General features: G+C 40.7%; 1 protein-coding gene across 16 annotated transcripts in view; it reads right to left on the bottom strand.

Moving 5' to 3' along the window:
* Nucleotides 1-16,973, bottom strand: part of BAZ2B (bromodomain adjacent to zinc finger domain 2B) — a 137,191-nt gene that overhangs the window by 26,498 nt on the left and 93,720 nt on the right. For 9 of the 16 annotated variants that reach the window (XM_051623896.1, XM_051623895.1, XM_051623905.1 and 6 more), the window contains 10 exons: nucleotides 11,677-11,884; nucleotides 9,372-9,464; nucleotides 9,187-9,248; nucleotides 7,799-7,864; nucleotides 7,091-7,156; nucleotides 6,352-6,396; nucleotides 6,073-6,105; nucleotides 4,851-4,916; nucleotides 1,350-1,490; nucleotides 363-617 (listed from right to left, as the gene is read on the bottom strand). In XM_051623896.1, the coding sequence (XP_051479856.1) occupies nucleotides 363-617; nucleotides 1,350-1,490; nucleotides 4,851-4,916; nucleotides 6,073-6,105; nucleotides 6,352-6,396; nucleotides 7,091-7,156; nucleotides 7,799-7,864; nucleotides 9,187-9,248; nucleotides 9,372-9,464; nucleotides 11,677-11,884 (1,035 nt within the window). The remainder of the gene's footprint in view (nucleotides 1-362; nucleotides 618-1,349; nucleotides 1,491-4,850; nucleotides 4,917-6,072; nucleotides 6,106-6,351; nucleotides 6,397-7,090; nucleotides 7,157-7,798; nucleotides 7,865-9,186; nucleotides 9,249-9,371; nucleotides 9,465-11,676; nucleotides 11,885-16,973) is intronic. The other 7 variants (XM_051623901.1, XM_051623902.1, XM_051623906.1 and 4 more) reach the window with 2 other exon arrangements.

Here is a 16,973-nt window from a genome sequence, read left to right as displayed (position 1 = left end):
AACTGACTGAGGGTGCACTCTGTCCCCTCATCCAAGTCATCAAAAAAGATGTTGAACAGGAGGGTAAGAATGAAAGGGGGAAAAGAACAGGAGTTACAAGACATAGACAAAGATGTGCAAGTGCCCTACAAGAGGTCCAAATAAAAACGGGGGAGAGTAGAGGAAATGGCCAGAAATATGTTGCTTTTGAAAAATGAGAAGGCTGACAGGGCAGAGTCTTTCAGTAACTCCAGAACAGTGACACCAAAGAGAAGAATTAGGAAAAACAGAAATCCAAAACAGAGAGGCATTATGAAGAACACATTCAAAAGCAGAAGGTGCTTACTGTGGATATTAAATAATGGATATTATTATTTTTTTACCTTGTATCCTGTAACAAGTCCTGGATCACAAACTGCTGCAGAGACAAGCTTTACAAGCAAGTCTTGTACTTCCCCCAGGCTGTCCCCTATGTTTAGCAAACCCTCCTGAAGAACACTCAGGGAAGGGACGTCCGCATTCACATCAAAGCCAAGCACTTTACCAAAGTTACGCAGGAACTGCACAACCATGAGGCAATCTGAGAACGTGCTCCCGTCGAGCACGAGGCCTGGGATGCGAGGCAACTCTGGCAAAGGCTGAAGAGAAAAACGATTAAAGACCCAGTCACACATTTCAGAAGAAAATTTCTTTGATACTAGCTAGGAAGTTGGCTGCCACTTCCATATGGCCTACAGTGTGACAATGACAGAAGGTAAAGGCTATAGAGGAACTGCCACCCCATCCCACCCAGTAAACTTTAAATTAAAGCTGAAGCGGTTTATCATTTCACATATTTTATGAGGGAAGAGATTAACAAATACTTATTTTTGGGGCAGGAGACACTCCCAGGCTCTATTCTGAGACAAAATACTATAAAAGGCAGTGTAAAAATATCTGGGGGACACAAGGAGGGGAATTCTCTGGTACAGACAGGGCTTGAACTTGAGGTGTGTCAAGTCCTGAAGGACAAGAACTAAGAACACAGAAGACTGGGAAAGTAATTTATTTGAGTAACTGCATAAAATAGTTGAACATATGAGAAAAGCTCTATCTAGTGTCTACATACTGAGACATGAGACATATTTCTGCTGCAAAAGTAAAAAAAAATACCAGTTAGTCTTGAGTTAAGTAATCATGCAGGTGTATTTTGGGAAGTGGGCCTTTTCTACACAAAACACTTTTAATCAACTAAACACACGCTATCTCAGTGTTTGCAGCATCTCACATCTGTGCATATTTCAAATAGGTACCAAATGATCTAGACCAAAACTCAAACAACGCTTTGGGAGTGGCTGCAGCAAAAGCACTGCTGGTGACCAGGTGCTTACCTTCTGGTCTGCCAAGCACATGTCCTCATTGGGCTTCTTCAGCTCCTTCGCCATCTCTAACTCCAACCTCCGCTGCTCCAGCTTCCGCTCCTTGTTTAACCTTTTTTCATCACGTTTCTCTTGCTTTAACCGCTCTTTTTCCTTGAACAGAATCAAAGGGGCAGAAAATAAATCCCAGGTATTGTACTGAAAATGGAAAAACCTAAGAATTTGAAAAACACTACTTACATCACCTTAATAATTACCACAGCGATTAAGGAACCTGCATTCAAGCAAACGGAAGGGGGAAACTACAGAAATAGAACAAAATCATCGCATCTGAGAGCATATCTAAGATTCACTTTCATTTTCTCCTGTTCACAAGGAAATGAGTGTTTTGTACATTCACTCTGGAAGGTTCTTTGGAGCACCACTTCGGAAAGGTGACTGAGTGAGAAGACAGTAACCAGTAACCAGCTGCCAGCCCTGCGAGGCACCTAACGCCAGCAGCCTGGCTCACACGCTGGTGCCGGGCGCATCTGCCGAGGCTCAGACCTCTCCAGAAAGCACGGGCTGCCACCTTTTCTACTCAGCCTGACAGTTAACCTTGAAATGCTCCCTTGCTCTTAAGTATTATCACATTTTGCTTTGCTTTAGTCTGCCACTTTTATTTGAATTTAGGAGAAAAGTTTTAGCAATTTATCTGACTGCTAGATGCTACAACGATGGTCATTTTACTTCCATCTCTAAGCTATCTGTGTTTTACTTATAAAAATCTCAGGACACAGAGACAAAAACTGCCTCAGGATATAGAGAAATACCTATGAAGTAAAACTGAAACAGCCAGCAGTGCTGTTTTAGCACTGATAGTATCAGGGTTAAAACTGAAGACAGCCCCAGGATTAAGATGCAGGTAGTTTATCATCGTCTAATACAAATTTCATCACCCATACTGCACAGCTCTGGTTTTATCAATGCTATTCTATCATCTATATTTTTAAGGATTTTTTTTTAATAATGCAACATAAACTGCTACATTATTTCAAACCAACAAAGATAAACAAATCTGAGTTGTTTCAGCCATTATCACTCACTGCAGTGCAACCTGACCCAGCAGGAGGTGGCACTGCTGTCAGAGAGGCTGCTCCCCAAGCTACCTCAGTTGTGAACATGAGACACGAGATAAAACTGCTTTTCAAGGCAAAGCTAAAGACTTTTCCCTCTTTTCCCTCTGCAACCCTCTAATGAAATTGAGACCTCTTAACTGGTTATAAGAACAAGTTCTATTACAAAACCGCTATTACATTAGATTAAGAGCAGGAAAATTTTAGTGTCTTTCATGTGGTAGGATGGCTAAGAGTAAAATTTAACCAGTTAACATCTCATTAGTTGACTCAATATTTTGATGCATTTCGGGTTAGGTTGTGCCAATACGGACTACCAGTGTTTCTTTAATATTCTTCTCCCTCTAATTAAAGTCTCTAAAGCTCCTTAACTTGTAATGATTTCAGCTATGAAAAACATTCTCATGTGCAGTACTTTAAAAAAGGAACAGCTCCATTCAGTTGCCCAACAAACACCCAATTAATTAGCACAGAATGGCTATTTAATCTTCAGAAATAATGGCCATAATAAGCAAGTGTTATTAAGGTCCTCTTGTGACATACTAAATCTATATAAACAAAAGCAGTCAGCAGAATAAGCAGCACTCATTACAGGAAAAGGGTAGCTAGTCTGAAAATAGTCTTCTTTTCAGAAACAACACAGAACAAAAAAATCAAGATGTTCAGATGATCGGCATCTGGCTGAAGAAGGAGCTCTGGCTGGCACTCAGGGAGAAAAAGAGAATTCATGGAGTTTGGAGGAAGGGGCAGGCCACTCACAACTACAAAAACGCTGTGGGGCTAAGCAAGGACAGAATTAGAAGGTTCAAAGCCCGGCTAGAAATTAATCTGGCCTCCATGGTAAAGGACAACAATAAAAGCTTCTATAAATATATTAAATACAGAAGAAAGACCAGAGAGACCCTCCATCCCCCATTAGATGCAAGAAGAAACAGTGATGAAGGATGAGGAAAAGACTTGAGGTGCTTAATGACTGCTTTGCCTCAGCCTTTAGCAACAGGACCATTTATGTTGAGGGAATCCAAATCCCTCAAGTTAGGGGACAGGGACCAGGAGTAGAATGACTGCCTCCCAATCCAGGAGGAGATGGTCAGTGCACACATCTATGGGGCTGGACGGGATGCACCCAAGAGTGCTGAAAAAGCTGGTGGGGGTGCTCACCAAACCACTTTCCATCATGTATCAGCAGTCCTGGCTATTGTTCAACATCTTTTTTGATGACTTGGATGAGGGGACAGAGTGCACCTTCAGTCAGTTTGCAGATGACACTAAGCTGGGTGGGAGTGTTGATCTGCCTGGGGACAAGGAGGCTCTGCAGAGGGATCTGGACAGGCTTGACCATTGGGCCAAGGCCAATGGGGTGAGTTTCAATGAGGCCAAATGTTGGGTCCTGCACTTGGGCCACAACAACCCCCGGCAGAGCTACAGGCTTGGGGAGCAGTGTCTGGAGAGCTGCCCAGCAGAGAGGGACCTGGGGGTACTGGTTGACAGCAGCTGAACACGAGGCAGCAGTGTGCCCAGGTGCCCAGAAGGCCACCAGCATCCTGGCCTGCATCAGGAATAGTGTGACCAGCAGGACCAGGGAGGTGATCCTGCCCCTCTGCTTGGCCTTGGTGAGGCTGCACCTGGAGCACTGGCTGCAGGTTTGGGCACCACAGGGTGGGAAGGACATGGAGGTGCTGGAGAGGGTGCAGAGAAGGGCAGCTGGGCTGATGAGAGGTCTGGAGGACAGATCTTCTGAGGAGAGGCTGAGGGAGCTGGGGCTGTTCCGCCTGGAGAAGAGGAGGCTGAGGGGAGACCTCATTGCTCTCTACAACTACCTGAGAGGAGGTTGTGGTGAGGTGGGTGTTGGTCTCTTCTCCATGGTGACCAGTGATAGGACAAGAGGAAATGGGGTCAAGGGTTGAGCTGCATCAGGGGAGGTTCAGATTGGAGATTAGGAAAAATTTCTTCACTGAAGGCATGGTGAGGCCTTGGAACAGGCTGCTCAGGGAGGTGGTGGAGGGACCATCCCTGGAGGTGTTCAAAAACCAGGTACTTCAGGACCTGATCTAGTGGTCACAGGGGTGTAGGTTGGACAGTCGGACTTGATGACCTTGAAGGTATTTTTGAACCTTAATGATTCTATGAAAAGAAGGTTGCAACTCCAGAACCTACCTGGGCAATCTGTATTCAACCACTGTTCAACCATCACCCTACCCTCAAGGTAAAAAAAAATAAAATTATTAAGTTTAAACAGATTTCCTGTATTTCAGTCTGTGCCTATTGCTTCTTGTCCTGTCCCTGCCACATCTGCTAAAGAAATTATACATACAGGTACATCAAAGACACTGCTCTTCGACAGGTCACTGCAGAGTGAAACCAGGAAAGTTTCCACCTTCCTGAGAGCAATACTCACTTCTGCTTTTTTGCGTGCTTCCATGGCTTTCATAAGCATCATATGTTGCCTTCTCCTTTCTCGTTCCTATTGAAGCAAGTAAGATTAGAATAAAACTAATACACATTTTCAAATGAGTATAAAAAAGCTGAGTAACAAATTTAGCATTAATAGACAAGTTACAGTAAATACTAAATATAGGACAAGAATGGCCAAGTCTGTGCATGTTTTAGTTCAGGTTTAGAAAGCAAATACAAGAACAATCAAAAGCAAAAAGGTAAAGCAATGAACATGGAGACGGTGTAGAAAAGAAGCATTCAGTTTTACTTATGGTCAGTTGTGATGCTCCTTCATAAGCTGGCAGAACAAAAAGCATAATGGTTGGCTGGAACAGGTCAGTTACCTTACATCTGCTATTACAGAACTTGCAATTTATCTCCTCAGTGGCCAATTCAGCAGAATTTTTAAACTAGCAGTTTTCAAACATTGCAAATGTTAACATCTTTCTAACCAAGCCACAAATTAGTAAGATTAATTTTCTCAGCTCTAGATCACTTTTAATCAAGCTAGTGGTGGCACATATCCAGATGCAACTCCTGCATTTACTGATGCCTGTCCCTCAATAAATTGTGCCATGCATTAAGGAGTTGTATTCTAGAGCATTAAGTGTGAGGGTTTTGCCTTAAAAGCTGGAGAGTAAATCATGCTCCAGTAAAGGCTCTGGGAATTTAATAATCTAATTCAGTGAGCCTAGGATTTAAACTTTCATGGTATATAACTTTATGTATTTAGCACTGGCTGAAAGCTTCTCAGTACCTTACAAACTTTGGAAAGACATCATCCTGACTCCTCAAAAAGGTTAACTCAAGTTGAATTTAAAATACCTGGACTCATTCCCAGTTAATGGGACAAAGGTTGCAAATATTATCCACATGACTACCTATTATTTTTGCAGTAATCAATCCCTGATTAGCAGCCTGACTTCTAGTGGGACATCAGTAACAGATTTCTGGTTAAAACTTCCATTTATTTATTGCCATGTTCAATTTATACACATGTTCAAGACATGTATTTTTTTTTCTTTCACAGACAAGACAAGCAGATGTATGCAATGCACTGTGCTGTAAAGCCATGCAGCAGTATGTAATGTGACAGCAGCCAGTGCTACATTTTATGCATTGCTATGACAACCATATCACAACCAAATCACAATGCGGTGTTAGATGTACAAAAATAAACATACCCATACCATATCTAGTCTATGCCTCTCCAACTCCTGGTAGAAAGAGTTGGCACAACATTATGAAACAGAAATCACAAAGTCATAAAACCACTTTATAATCCCCCAAAAGACCCCAATACCAAAGCAAAGCAACAAATCATAAGGTGAAAGAAAATTTGTGCAGGAATCAAACCCAGAAATTTAAAAAGCAGATATTGTGAAGATTCCCCCCCCCATACAGCTTAAGCAGTAGTTCACAATTGGCATTCTGTCTGTTGGGTCAACTGAACATATACCAACCTGGTGTTTCAGAAGAACCGCTTGCTGCCTTCGCATCTCTTTCTCCTTAAAAAAATAAAAAAGGAACAAAAGCTAACTTACAAAAAAAATATCAAAATATGCTTAGCAAGTTGCACACTTTTGCCACACTAAAACAGCACATCTGAATTAAATTCTTCCTTCTCTGACTCACATAAACTGACCACAGAGAAATACACATAATATTCCTGGCAGCAGGTCTATTGAGTTGGGAGTTCCATGTTGGGATACACTAGGAATGCCAGGGCAGCAACAGAAGTACATCTGTAAACCCTGTTTTCCAACATCTGGGCAAGAGTTCTGCAGCCTTGAGAAGCCCAGAAAAGACTACGCCTGTTGAAAGGCAACTAAGTTCCCACATACAGTGTGCTTAAAATAATATCGGAATAAAGTTACTGCACAAGCATTTTAAGTTATGCAAACCAAGAATCCTGTAACCAAAACCCATGGCAAGGGCACAGAGAAAATCACCATCTCTCTGTATACTCACATGTGCAAGCGTGGACATGTGCACGTGAGGGTGTGCTGGGCAATGTCACACACACACACTTCTCCCTGTGCTTCGTGTATTTATATAAACATACATCCCTGTATCACCCATATGCCATCTCTATTGACAGTTTCATTATCAATGGATATTCTTCCAAATGTACTGCTTTTATAAATCAACATATATTACACACAACAACAGTTCCACGTGTTGAAGCTCCTCTAAACTAACCTTTATTCGTTTTTCGGCCTCCAATAATTTGGCATTTGCTGCTTCTTCCTTCTTTTTCTTTTTTGCCTGTGCATGCAAAACAGGTCACACAACAGCACCATCACAACTTGAAAATAATCTGACCAGAAATAAAGTTACGTGCCTTTAAAAATTCCAAACATCATTAGGTTATTTTGTGAACATTGCAACAGATTTCTACCAAGGCAGCTTTCATAGTCCAACAATTCACAACTCATTTACTTTTAAAAAATTAAGCCAAAATTTCAAGCCCCACTCAAAACTGCTTCACACCTCTCTCTTTGCTAGTAACTAGCCAACTAGTATAATACATCAGTATATTCAAGCATATATATAAACTAGTCTTTGAAATCCACTGCACTTAGCACAGTGCAGAGCATGATATTGCTTTAACACCCTATTATTGCAAACTTGTTTTCTAACAAAGAAACAGTTAACCTGTTAACTTAAGCAGATACAAGACTATTGTGTAGAAAGTCAGGAAATCAACTGAACATCTGGATTGCAGTTAATATAGATTATATTTTTTAACAAAAATACATTTTAAAACACATTTCTGAACTGGCCTTTGCAAGTTCAGGTTGTTGGAGCTGTTATATTTGGTTACAGTCCTAACCCCATGTGGGACTACTACAATACAATATTCTATAAAGGGTAATACAAAAATTACATTTGTACCACTATTTTTACCTCTAAAATTTGCTGAGCTCGAAGTTCTTTCTCCATTCTGATTTGCTGGATTCGCTTAATTTTTTCCTGAAGACGGGGAGAAAGTTATTTATTTAAAAAAAACAACAATATTGAGACAGAAAATTTACTTTTATATTTTAAAAATTACCACGTTTATACGTATATACTTATTGTTACCAGGTCTCACACCCATTGTAGTCAATTGCTTCCATATAACAACGTATGTTTAGAATTTCTACTAGTATCAGGTGATGCCTAAAGGAACATAGGTGCTCATGTTCAAGTTTTGCAGTATTTGTTTTGAGAGCTTTAAGGGGACCAGACTACTGTAACTTACAACATAAGAAAGCTAGCAGCATTTCAGTTCTAGCTGGCAATGGTGGAGCTGTTCAGGAATTAATCGAAATGGAAGCTACAACACAAAAACATGATGTTTTGATGTGATCTCCCCAAGTAAGAGCTGTGGGGTTCTGCCAAAGCACTATGTTCTTTCTGCCTTGGTTCCAGCAGCCTTCAGCTCACTCTGGTACCACAGGCAACATGGAGAACTGGAGTTCTGTGACACCCAAAGCACGTGCTCTGCCAGTCACTAATAGGCACCCACGGGCAACCTGGGTAAGAGACACATTCACAGTTACGTAAACTTCAGTTTATCCAGGTTTTTTAAGCTTTCTGGTAATGGATGATGGGTGTGGGTGCCTCCATCTGTAGCTTAGGGGACCAAATTTTACGTATGCTGATGAGTGAAGTAACAAAAAAAGTAACTGCAACAGCAGCCTTGGGCAGTACAATGTATTTCAGCATGTTTCACCACGGTAAGAAGAAAATGACCAAGCTAAGTACTCCACAGATGGGTGCTGTGCAACTATATTCTTATTTGTTCTTTTTCAGGAATGAAAAACTGAATAAAGTCTTGTTACATTGAATTGCAACCACTGTAAACTCTGGGATTAGTTCACTTTTCCTGTGCTGCATGGGTTCTTTTTGTTAAATTATAATAACCCAAGCTCGTATTAAATTTCTTGGCACATTATCTGAGGTTGCTATGAGCTCAAAAAAACTGCCTGAGCCACAGGAACTAGGAAGGGAACCAAATAAAGGAAGGTATCACTATACTTTAGTAGAAGTTTTTAATTTTTTACTGGTATTTGCAATCAATTATGTATGTTGGGTGGTTTAAATCTATACAGACAAAACTGGGATATCCTCCTAACATGAACAACTATAGAATTTAGAATTTTAATTTACAGACATTTCATGGTCTTTAAAATTAGATTTAAACATTTGCTTTGTAATTAGCATATTTAATGATTTACTAAATAATTAGAATACCTGATTTAGTATTACAAAACAATTTAAATAGTTTCTTTAGCAATCACAAAAATTACCTGCTGCTTCATTATCTTTATTTGCTCCTTTTGCTTTCGCTTTTCTTCAGCTGCCATAATAGCTACCAAACAAAAGCAAACAAAAAATCAGTACCAACTGAAAATTCCAAGGTGCAGGTAACTTTTCATTAATGCTCTTCAAAGGAACCTGTTGACATGCACAGACTTTCACAAGTGATACTTACCTTGCTGTTTTTTCGCTTCTTTGGCAGCTCGAGCTTGTTCCTGCTTCTGAAGTTTTCTCAGTAGCTTTATCTGTGCTGCTTGTCTTGCTATTTCTGTTACAAAAAAACCCATTCAGTTCCTAAAAACAGTGCTCTCCAACAATGAAGACAGAGCTCATATTCCAGACATTTGCACCAGGTAACAACTGAGAAAACAGTGGCTTCGTTCTGCAAACACTTACCTTGACAACATGTAAATACCAACCACCTGCACTGCTATCCCACCTATCAGCAACTACAGGGACAGAGCAAATCAACACAGACACTTTCTACACAAAAGGAAATACTATCCCCAGTCCCCTGAGCTGGAAACGGGGAGGTGGGGCAGGATGAGACCTTCATAATCCACGAGGAAATGGTCAGTGACATGCTGCAACACCTAAACATCCCTGAGCCTGTGGGGCTGGATGGGCTGCACCCAGGAGTACTGGAGGAGCTCATGGATGCACTTGCCAAGCCTCTTCCCATTGTTTCCCAGCAGTCCTGCCTAACTGGGGAGGTCCCAGTGGGCTGGAGGGTAGCAAATGTGGTGCCCATCCACAAGAAAGGCCAAAAGGAGGATCCAGGGAACTACAGACCTGTCAGTCTGACCTTGGTGCCAGGGAAGGTCATGGAGCAGATCACCTTGACTGCCATTACGCACCACACACAGAACAACCAGGTGATCAGGTCCAGTCAGAACGGGTTTATGAAAGGAAGGTCCTGCCTGACCAACTTGATCTCTTTCTATGACAAGATGACCCACCTGGTCAATGAGGGAAAGGCTGTGGATGATGTCTACCTGGACCTCCATAAGGCCTTTGACACTGCTTCCCACAGCATTCTGATGAAATAACTGATGCTGGAGCATGTCCAGAGAAGGGCAAGGAAGCTGGTGACAGGCACTGAGAACAAGGTTTATGAGGAGGAGCTGAGGGAATTGGGGCTGTTTAGTCTGAAGAAAAGGAGGCTGAGGGGAGACCTCATCACCTTCTACAACTGCCTGAAAGGAGGCTGTAAAGAGCCAGGTGCTGGTCTCTTCTCACAAGTAACTGGTGGTAGAACAAGAGGAAATGGCCTCAAGCTGCACCAGGGGGGATTTAGACTAGACATTAGGAAGAACTTGTTCACCAAAAGGGTTGTCAGACATTGGAACAGGCTGCCCAGGGAGGTGGCTGAGTCACCAGCCCTGGATGTGTTTGGAAGTCCTCTAGATGTGGAGCCTGGGAACATGGCTTGGTGCTGGACTTGGTAGAGTAGAGTTAATGGTTGGACTCAATGATCTTGAAGGTCTTTTCCAACCTAAGTGATCCTGCAATTCTCTGATTTTTGGAGGAAAAATTATCTATTAAGTGATACCTTCAGGCCAGTAATGTTGTTTCATTTAAAAACTGATTTCTTATTTCTTTTTAAAGCAGAAAACATTTGTCTCACAGTACTAAATCAACATTTGCTCTACAAAGCATCTAATTACTTTTTTCCATGTAAGTCACCTAACATAATTGTCTAATTCTTTTTTCAAAATGCAGTAAGAGCACACTCCTCTGGGTCATATTTCACTTTACTGGGCCTACCTGCAGACAGCTACTCTTCTGCTAATTAATAACTTTCTGAAGCACTCTGCTAATTCAAGTGAGAAAATTCATGGAATTTTATGAACTTGTGCATACGTGCACTGATGTAAGACAGTTGTATGAAGGATTTTTGGTAGGTTGAACTCAGCTTGCTATTTCAAGGACTGATGTCCAGGATGTCTTTTGATAGCATTCTCCAAAATACTGTCAGCTTCTTGTGCAATGACCAGGATGCAGGCAGACATATGGAAATTCCAGACATAGATAAGGGGATGCTGTAGAAAGCAAGGGTAGTGTAGATAGGGAAACCTTCAGGGCCAAAGGGAAAGCATACAGAAGTTTTTACACATTAATTGAAACAGAACCAGTAGCTGGAAATTATAATTTGTTATGGAGGAGAACTTAAAACTATCAGCTATGGAAAGGCTAACAGATGCAGAGGACCACTTAAGTCTGAATTGACACAATCCGTGAGCAGGATGTAGTTCACGGTCCTTTGAATCATATGTGCACTTACTGATCTTGAAACAGAAAAAGGTTTCAATAAAAGCAAGTGACACATTTTGAAGGTGAAACATTGTATAATAATACCCTAGAGAAACACATCATTCATCTTTACAAGAAAACTTTAACTATATATTCTCTATATAAGCCTACAGAGAAGCCTTTTATTGAAGCCTTTCTATCCCTGAAAAGAGTAACATACTCCTTACCTTGAGCCTGGAGCTTTCTTAAAAGCTTTGCATCAGTGCTGTCTAGAAACTCCGTGCTTCCAACATTGGGAGGTCGGCCCTTGCGTCGCCTCCTGGCTTCCTCCCTGGAGGGCTGTCGGTCCGGGTTGGGTGGTCTTCCTCTGCGCCCTTCCATCGCTCTGATCCGGGGAATGACTTCCTCTTCCTTCAGGAGACACCACTGCACACCCTTTTAATCGACACATTTCACAGGCAGGTATTATAAACACAGATTTTAAAAAGGGAAAATACATGTAAAGTCTCTTGAGAACAGGAACAGCAAGAGAGATACTGTCTCCTGAAGTAAGTTATACACGTAAAATATCCAAGATCTCTGATGTGCTATTTGGGTAGTACCATGTTTGGATGGTGCACTACATCACTAAAAACTTAGCTAAACTGTACTGCTAGGCAAGGCTTTGAAGGCAGTTCAGTGACACACACAGTCACTACCTAGCAGGTATGCCACTACTGGGTTAAAACAACACATGAACGAGATGTTTCAAGCTACAAATCAACTGCCTTCCAGCTGTTAGTGTCTGCAGAAATGCTGACACATGCTGCAAGCATATGCGATACTCCGTTTTCAAATATTTCTTTCTGGAGTGTTGGTAGATGACAACTACACTGAAAAAAAACACAGTCTCATTTTAAGATGGAAGTTTTACTTAGTACAATTTAGTTCTCCCCTCACCTGTTGCAAGAAAATCAATTTCTGCACCAACTTAAAGCAAAGAAAACATTTATAACTTTCAAGAATCCAGGTACCTGAACTAAAAGTTACATTAACTATATTTTCTAATTAAACAGAGTATGCAGCAATACATTCCACCTTTTATTTAACTCTTGCTACTGGGTTTTTTGTAGAATCTCAAAAAGAAATACTGAAATACTTCGTTAATATACAAATACCCAAGACAGCCCTCACACAGAAATAGCTTTACTTTAACTGATAAAAAGTAGAGTTTCTTGCCTCTCCTGAGAAGAACAGAAGCACAGTCTATCTGACACTGTTTGAACATGAGTATTTCAAAATTATATAATCTTTTATCATTCTCTCACATTTTTGAAAAATGTGGGGAAAAAATGTAAGCTAAGTATCCTTCAGGACTACTCCAAAATTTGCCTTAAAAAGGTTTGGAAAAGAAATGTCTGCTAAAACAAGACTTAAAATTGTTAACTTATAAAGCATACTATCTATTCAGAAATAATACAGTTGCATTACCAAAGTTTTGACATTTGTATGTAAATAAATACTGAAAACAAATACTGAAAACCATAAAATTAAAAATTTGTTTATTCTGACAATTTATCTTCTAAGTCTTCCTTCTCAGTTTTCATATTTACAGAAGTTTAATGTGAAATTTGACAAAAGGAATGGCATTTGCTCCTGAAACATTCAGACTCCCAGTAAGCTATCAGGATCTGCAAAGGCACCTTCTTTGCAGTATCAATCACCCTCAGCTAAGACTATCCCAGGAGCACATCTCACACTTAGTTCACAGACATTGCAAAGGGCTTTGCTATTAGCTGTGCCCCCAACAACCAGCTGTGCAGAATCCTGGCAGCATCACTATGTGTACAACACAACATCACCAAGGACTTTGTAATCCAAAATAGTTACCTCTGCATTTAAACAGAAGTGAATTCATTTTCTGTCTTTAAGAGTACTACTCAGCCGTGCACTTTAATTTCACTGTCTTGTACCTGACTTACAATTTATCAGAGGTTGCTTTGTTGAGCAATTAAGCCAGATTTAATACTGTACTCAACACCTACAACAACTTGGAAAATCTCATCCCATAAACTGCAAGTGCCAGAGGAGAAGACAAAAAAAGACAAAACAGATTTCAAACAAAAGGAGAAGCAGGGTAGTCCAAGAAGCTCCTACAATGGAGACTGCTCTTGCTCCAAATCTGTATTTTCTAGGGTTAGTTATATTCATAACAAATATGCAGAAAAGAAAGACAGAGGTCTACAAGAATGCTAGTGCCACAGAGATGTGGATGTGTATCGTCTTTTCCTAATGCTTCCCAAAGGAGAAACTAGAGGCCATCAAATGAAGCCAGGAGAAGGTTCAATAAGCAGAGAAAACCATTTCATGTCCTGCCAAAGGACGCTGTGACAGCAACAAGTTTCCACAAGTTTAAGAGAGGACAAGACAAAAGAAGTCCAGAACAGATCTGTGAAGGACTAAGCAGGAGTTAATTGACCATCTATGTTTTGTGTGCAATTATCTTTTTAAATCTGACCTAAAATACATTTCTAATAAAAGAATGCACAATCTGTGCATTCCGTGGATTTCAAATATTCTAAATATTCTAAAGAATACGGGTGTTGTGCCCCAACACAGGAGAACCAGAGGCTTTGAAAAAAATCTAAGCTTCACTACACAAACATTAGGTAAAAAACAGGAATAACACTGAAATGTTGTGGTTTATTATTGAAACTAGTCAACATAAGAACTCAATTCAATTTCTTACCTTCAGGTATCTATCACCTATTGCAATACTGAATGTAATCAGGACATTTGCCAAAAGACACTAGATAACTATGTGTGGGAGCAGAATCAAGGTCAAAGCCTGTTAACCAAACTAATGAACAAAACCACAAGCACTTGGCAAGAAGCAGACACATCCATTAATTTCCATTTAAGATTTGTGAGAAAAAGTTAACAACAAAGCTTTCTGAACTGAACTGCAGAATTCAGAATTGGACATTCTAAATACCAGCATCTAGAAGTGAAAGCAAATAATTTCTAATACATTACAGGGACATATGACAGTTGATTTTATAGTTGGCTATTCTGTATGAAATTTCTACTGCATCTGTAATAAATGTTTTAGACTTCTAAATACTTACAGAGTAAGTCTCTCAAGTAAACAATAGTAAGCTTAAGAATTGGCTTACAAGAGAGACTTCATGCCTTAAAAAGATGCATGGTATTTTTTCTGAAGCAGCACCAAAATCTGATACTCTGAGCAAGACTACTGCATATAGGAGTTGGTTCACACCAAAGAGATGGGAAAAAGTACTTCAAGCATTTTCCTCCCTTCCTCTCCCTGCATTCAGCTGCCTCCCCAGGCAAGCATTCATACTTATCAATCAAACAAACAAACAAAAAACAGAACAACAAAACAACCCATTATATTTACAGCTTTGTTCAAAATCTTAGAGGGAAAAAACCTGCATGCCATGTTTATCATGACTGAACCATTACTCCCAAAGAGCTATATCCAGGTTACAATGTCTGTATTTTGCCCTTACTGATACTTCATCATCAAATAAAATGGATCTGAACGCAGCTGCATGAACTGAAAGGTTTTTTCTAACTACACAATGGTCCCGCGAAGCGAAGGGCAGAGGGAGCTGGGACTGTACAGCCTGGAGAAGAGGAGGCTCAGGGGGATCGCATCCATGTGTATGAGCACCTGGAGGGTAGGTGCAGAGAAGATGGAGCCAGGCTCTTTCAGAGGTGCCCAGTGACAGGACAAGAGGCAATGGGCACAAACTGGATCACAAGAGGTTCCCCCTGAACATCAGGACACACTTTTTCACCATGACGGTGACTGAGCACTGGCACAGGTGGCCCAGAGAGCTTGTAAAGTCTTCACCTTTGGAGATACTCCAGAGTTGTCTGGACATGGTCCTGGATAATTGACTCTAGGTGACCCTTCTTGAGCAGGCGACCTCCCTTCCAACCCCAACCCTTCTGTGATGGATACTCTTATTGTTACATGTTAACCAAACCCAGCAGGATGCAATCTTAGGGCACAGCTCAGTATCACCCCAAACCACTCTCCTCCACCTGCTAGGTGCAGTGTTCCTGTCCATATTACTTCAACTCAAAAGGACCTGTGCTCTCTCCATCACCCCAAACCACATTCACATTCACCTTTCTAAACAAGAGCAGTTTCAAGTCTCCAGGTACTGTCACCAAATTTCCACATTTGCCAAACTTCCAGCATTTCTCTAACCCTCCAATCCTGTGGCTCACTCCTGCCAGACGTGCTTTGCTCTTAAGCAGTTCACCACTGCTCTGAATAACCTGTAATATCCAGGTGCTCCTTCAACAGGGAACTTAGGCACTACTAGAAGCAGGTGATCCAGGTACTTTTGGCTTGCTATAGGTGATTTTTCAGTATAACTGATTTAGCCTTTGGGTCATTTTCTTCACTTCTTCCTCTATCTCTGGGCTTTGTGAAACTTACCCAGTGCATGCTACACATCTCAACAGACGACAGAAATACAAAATGGAGAAAGGGAGGTAACCATGAAAGGCTGCACAGAATAATCAAAATTGTAGCAAAAGCAGAAATAAAATTCCTGGAATTACCTGGAGACATCCATGAAGATATGATTATCACATATTGCTTTAAAGCTGGACAATAAAAAAAAATCAATAAAAAGGGTAATAATTCTCCTAATGAAGTATCAGTAACACATACTGTCTTACTAAGGGCATTTTATCAGCCTGAGTGTTGTAACAGCTCAACTGTTTACATTATCACCTTCTCATTCAAAATCTCACACATATAATATAAACATATTTTAGCACATCTGAAACAGCTGCCCTGGCCCTCTGACCTTTTTTTTATTATTTTGTTTTATAAGGAGAAACTTTTCCTTTGTCTAACCAAGTCTCCATCGGACCTACAACAAATTACACATGTAGAAACTACAGTGGGAGGTACAGCAACTTAGTATTCATATTGTTAACCTTGTCTACAGAAAGCTGCTCTTCCCAATGCCTTCATTCTGAGGTTCTATAGTACCAAAGGACAAAATCTGCGAATCACCTCCTGAATTCAAGGCAGAAGAAAGAGAGAACTAGAGAAGGGGACTAGGCTAATTCTGGGAATTCTGGGAACAAGCACAAACAAGGTAACAGGATAAAAAGAGAGCAGATACCCTGACATTACGTTATGGTCACAGTGTAAGGAATTATTTCAATCAAGCCACCCAGGTACATAACTGAAGTTCAGAACTACATGAACCTGGAATTTTTTTAACGAAGGCCAAATATGAAGAGGGTTTAGCAGTGCTTTACCCTGTAAGCCAGGAATCAGGAAGCACCACCTACAAGTACGTGGTTACTATGAACTCAGTCTTTATTGCTTCCACTCTATGTAAACATTATGCATTTCTACAGGGTATTGCAAGGACATTAAAGCTTAACTTGAGCCTGAATTGAAGACTGCTGAAATAATTATGTCTGTCTGCATTCCTGTAGTAACATATTCAGGACAGCTGTCTTTTAAAGAAGCAAGTAAGTTCAC

This window comes from Apus apus, chromosome 6 (assembly GCF_020740795.1).
Source record: "Apus apus isolate bApuApu2 chromosome 6, bApuApu2.pri.cur, whole genome shotgun sequence".
NCBI lineage: Eukaryota > Metazoa > Chordata > Aves > Apodiformes > Apodidae > Apus > Apus apus.
The sequence above is the reverse complement of the archived record's forward strand: the minus strand, read 5'-3'. Positions and strand labels throughout refer to the sequence as shown.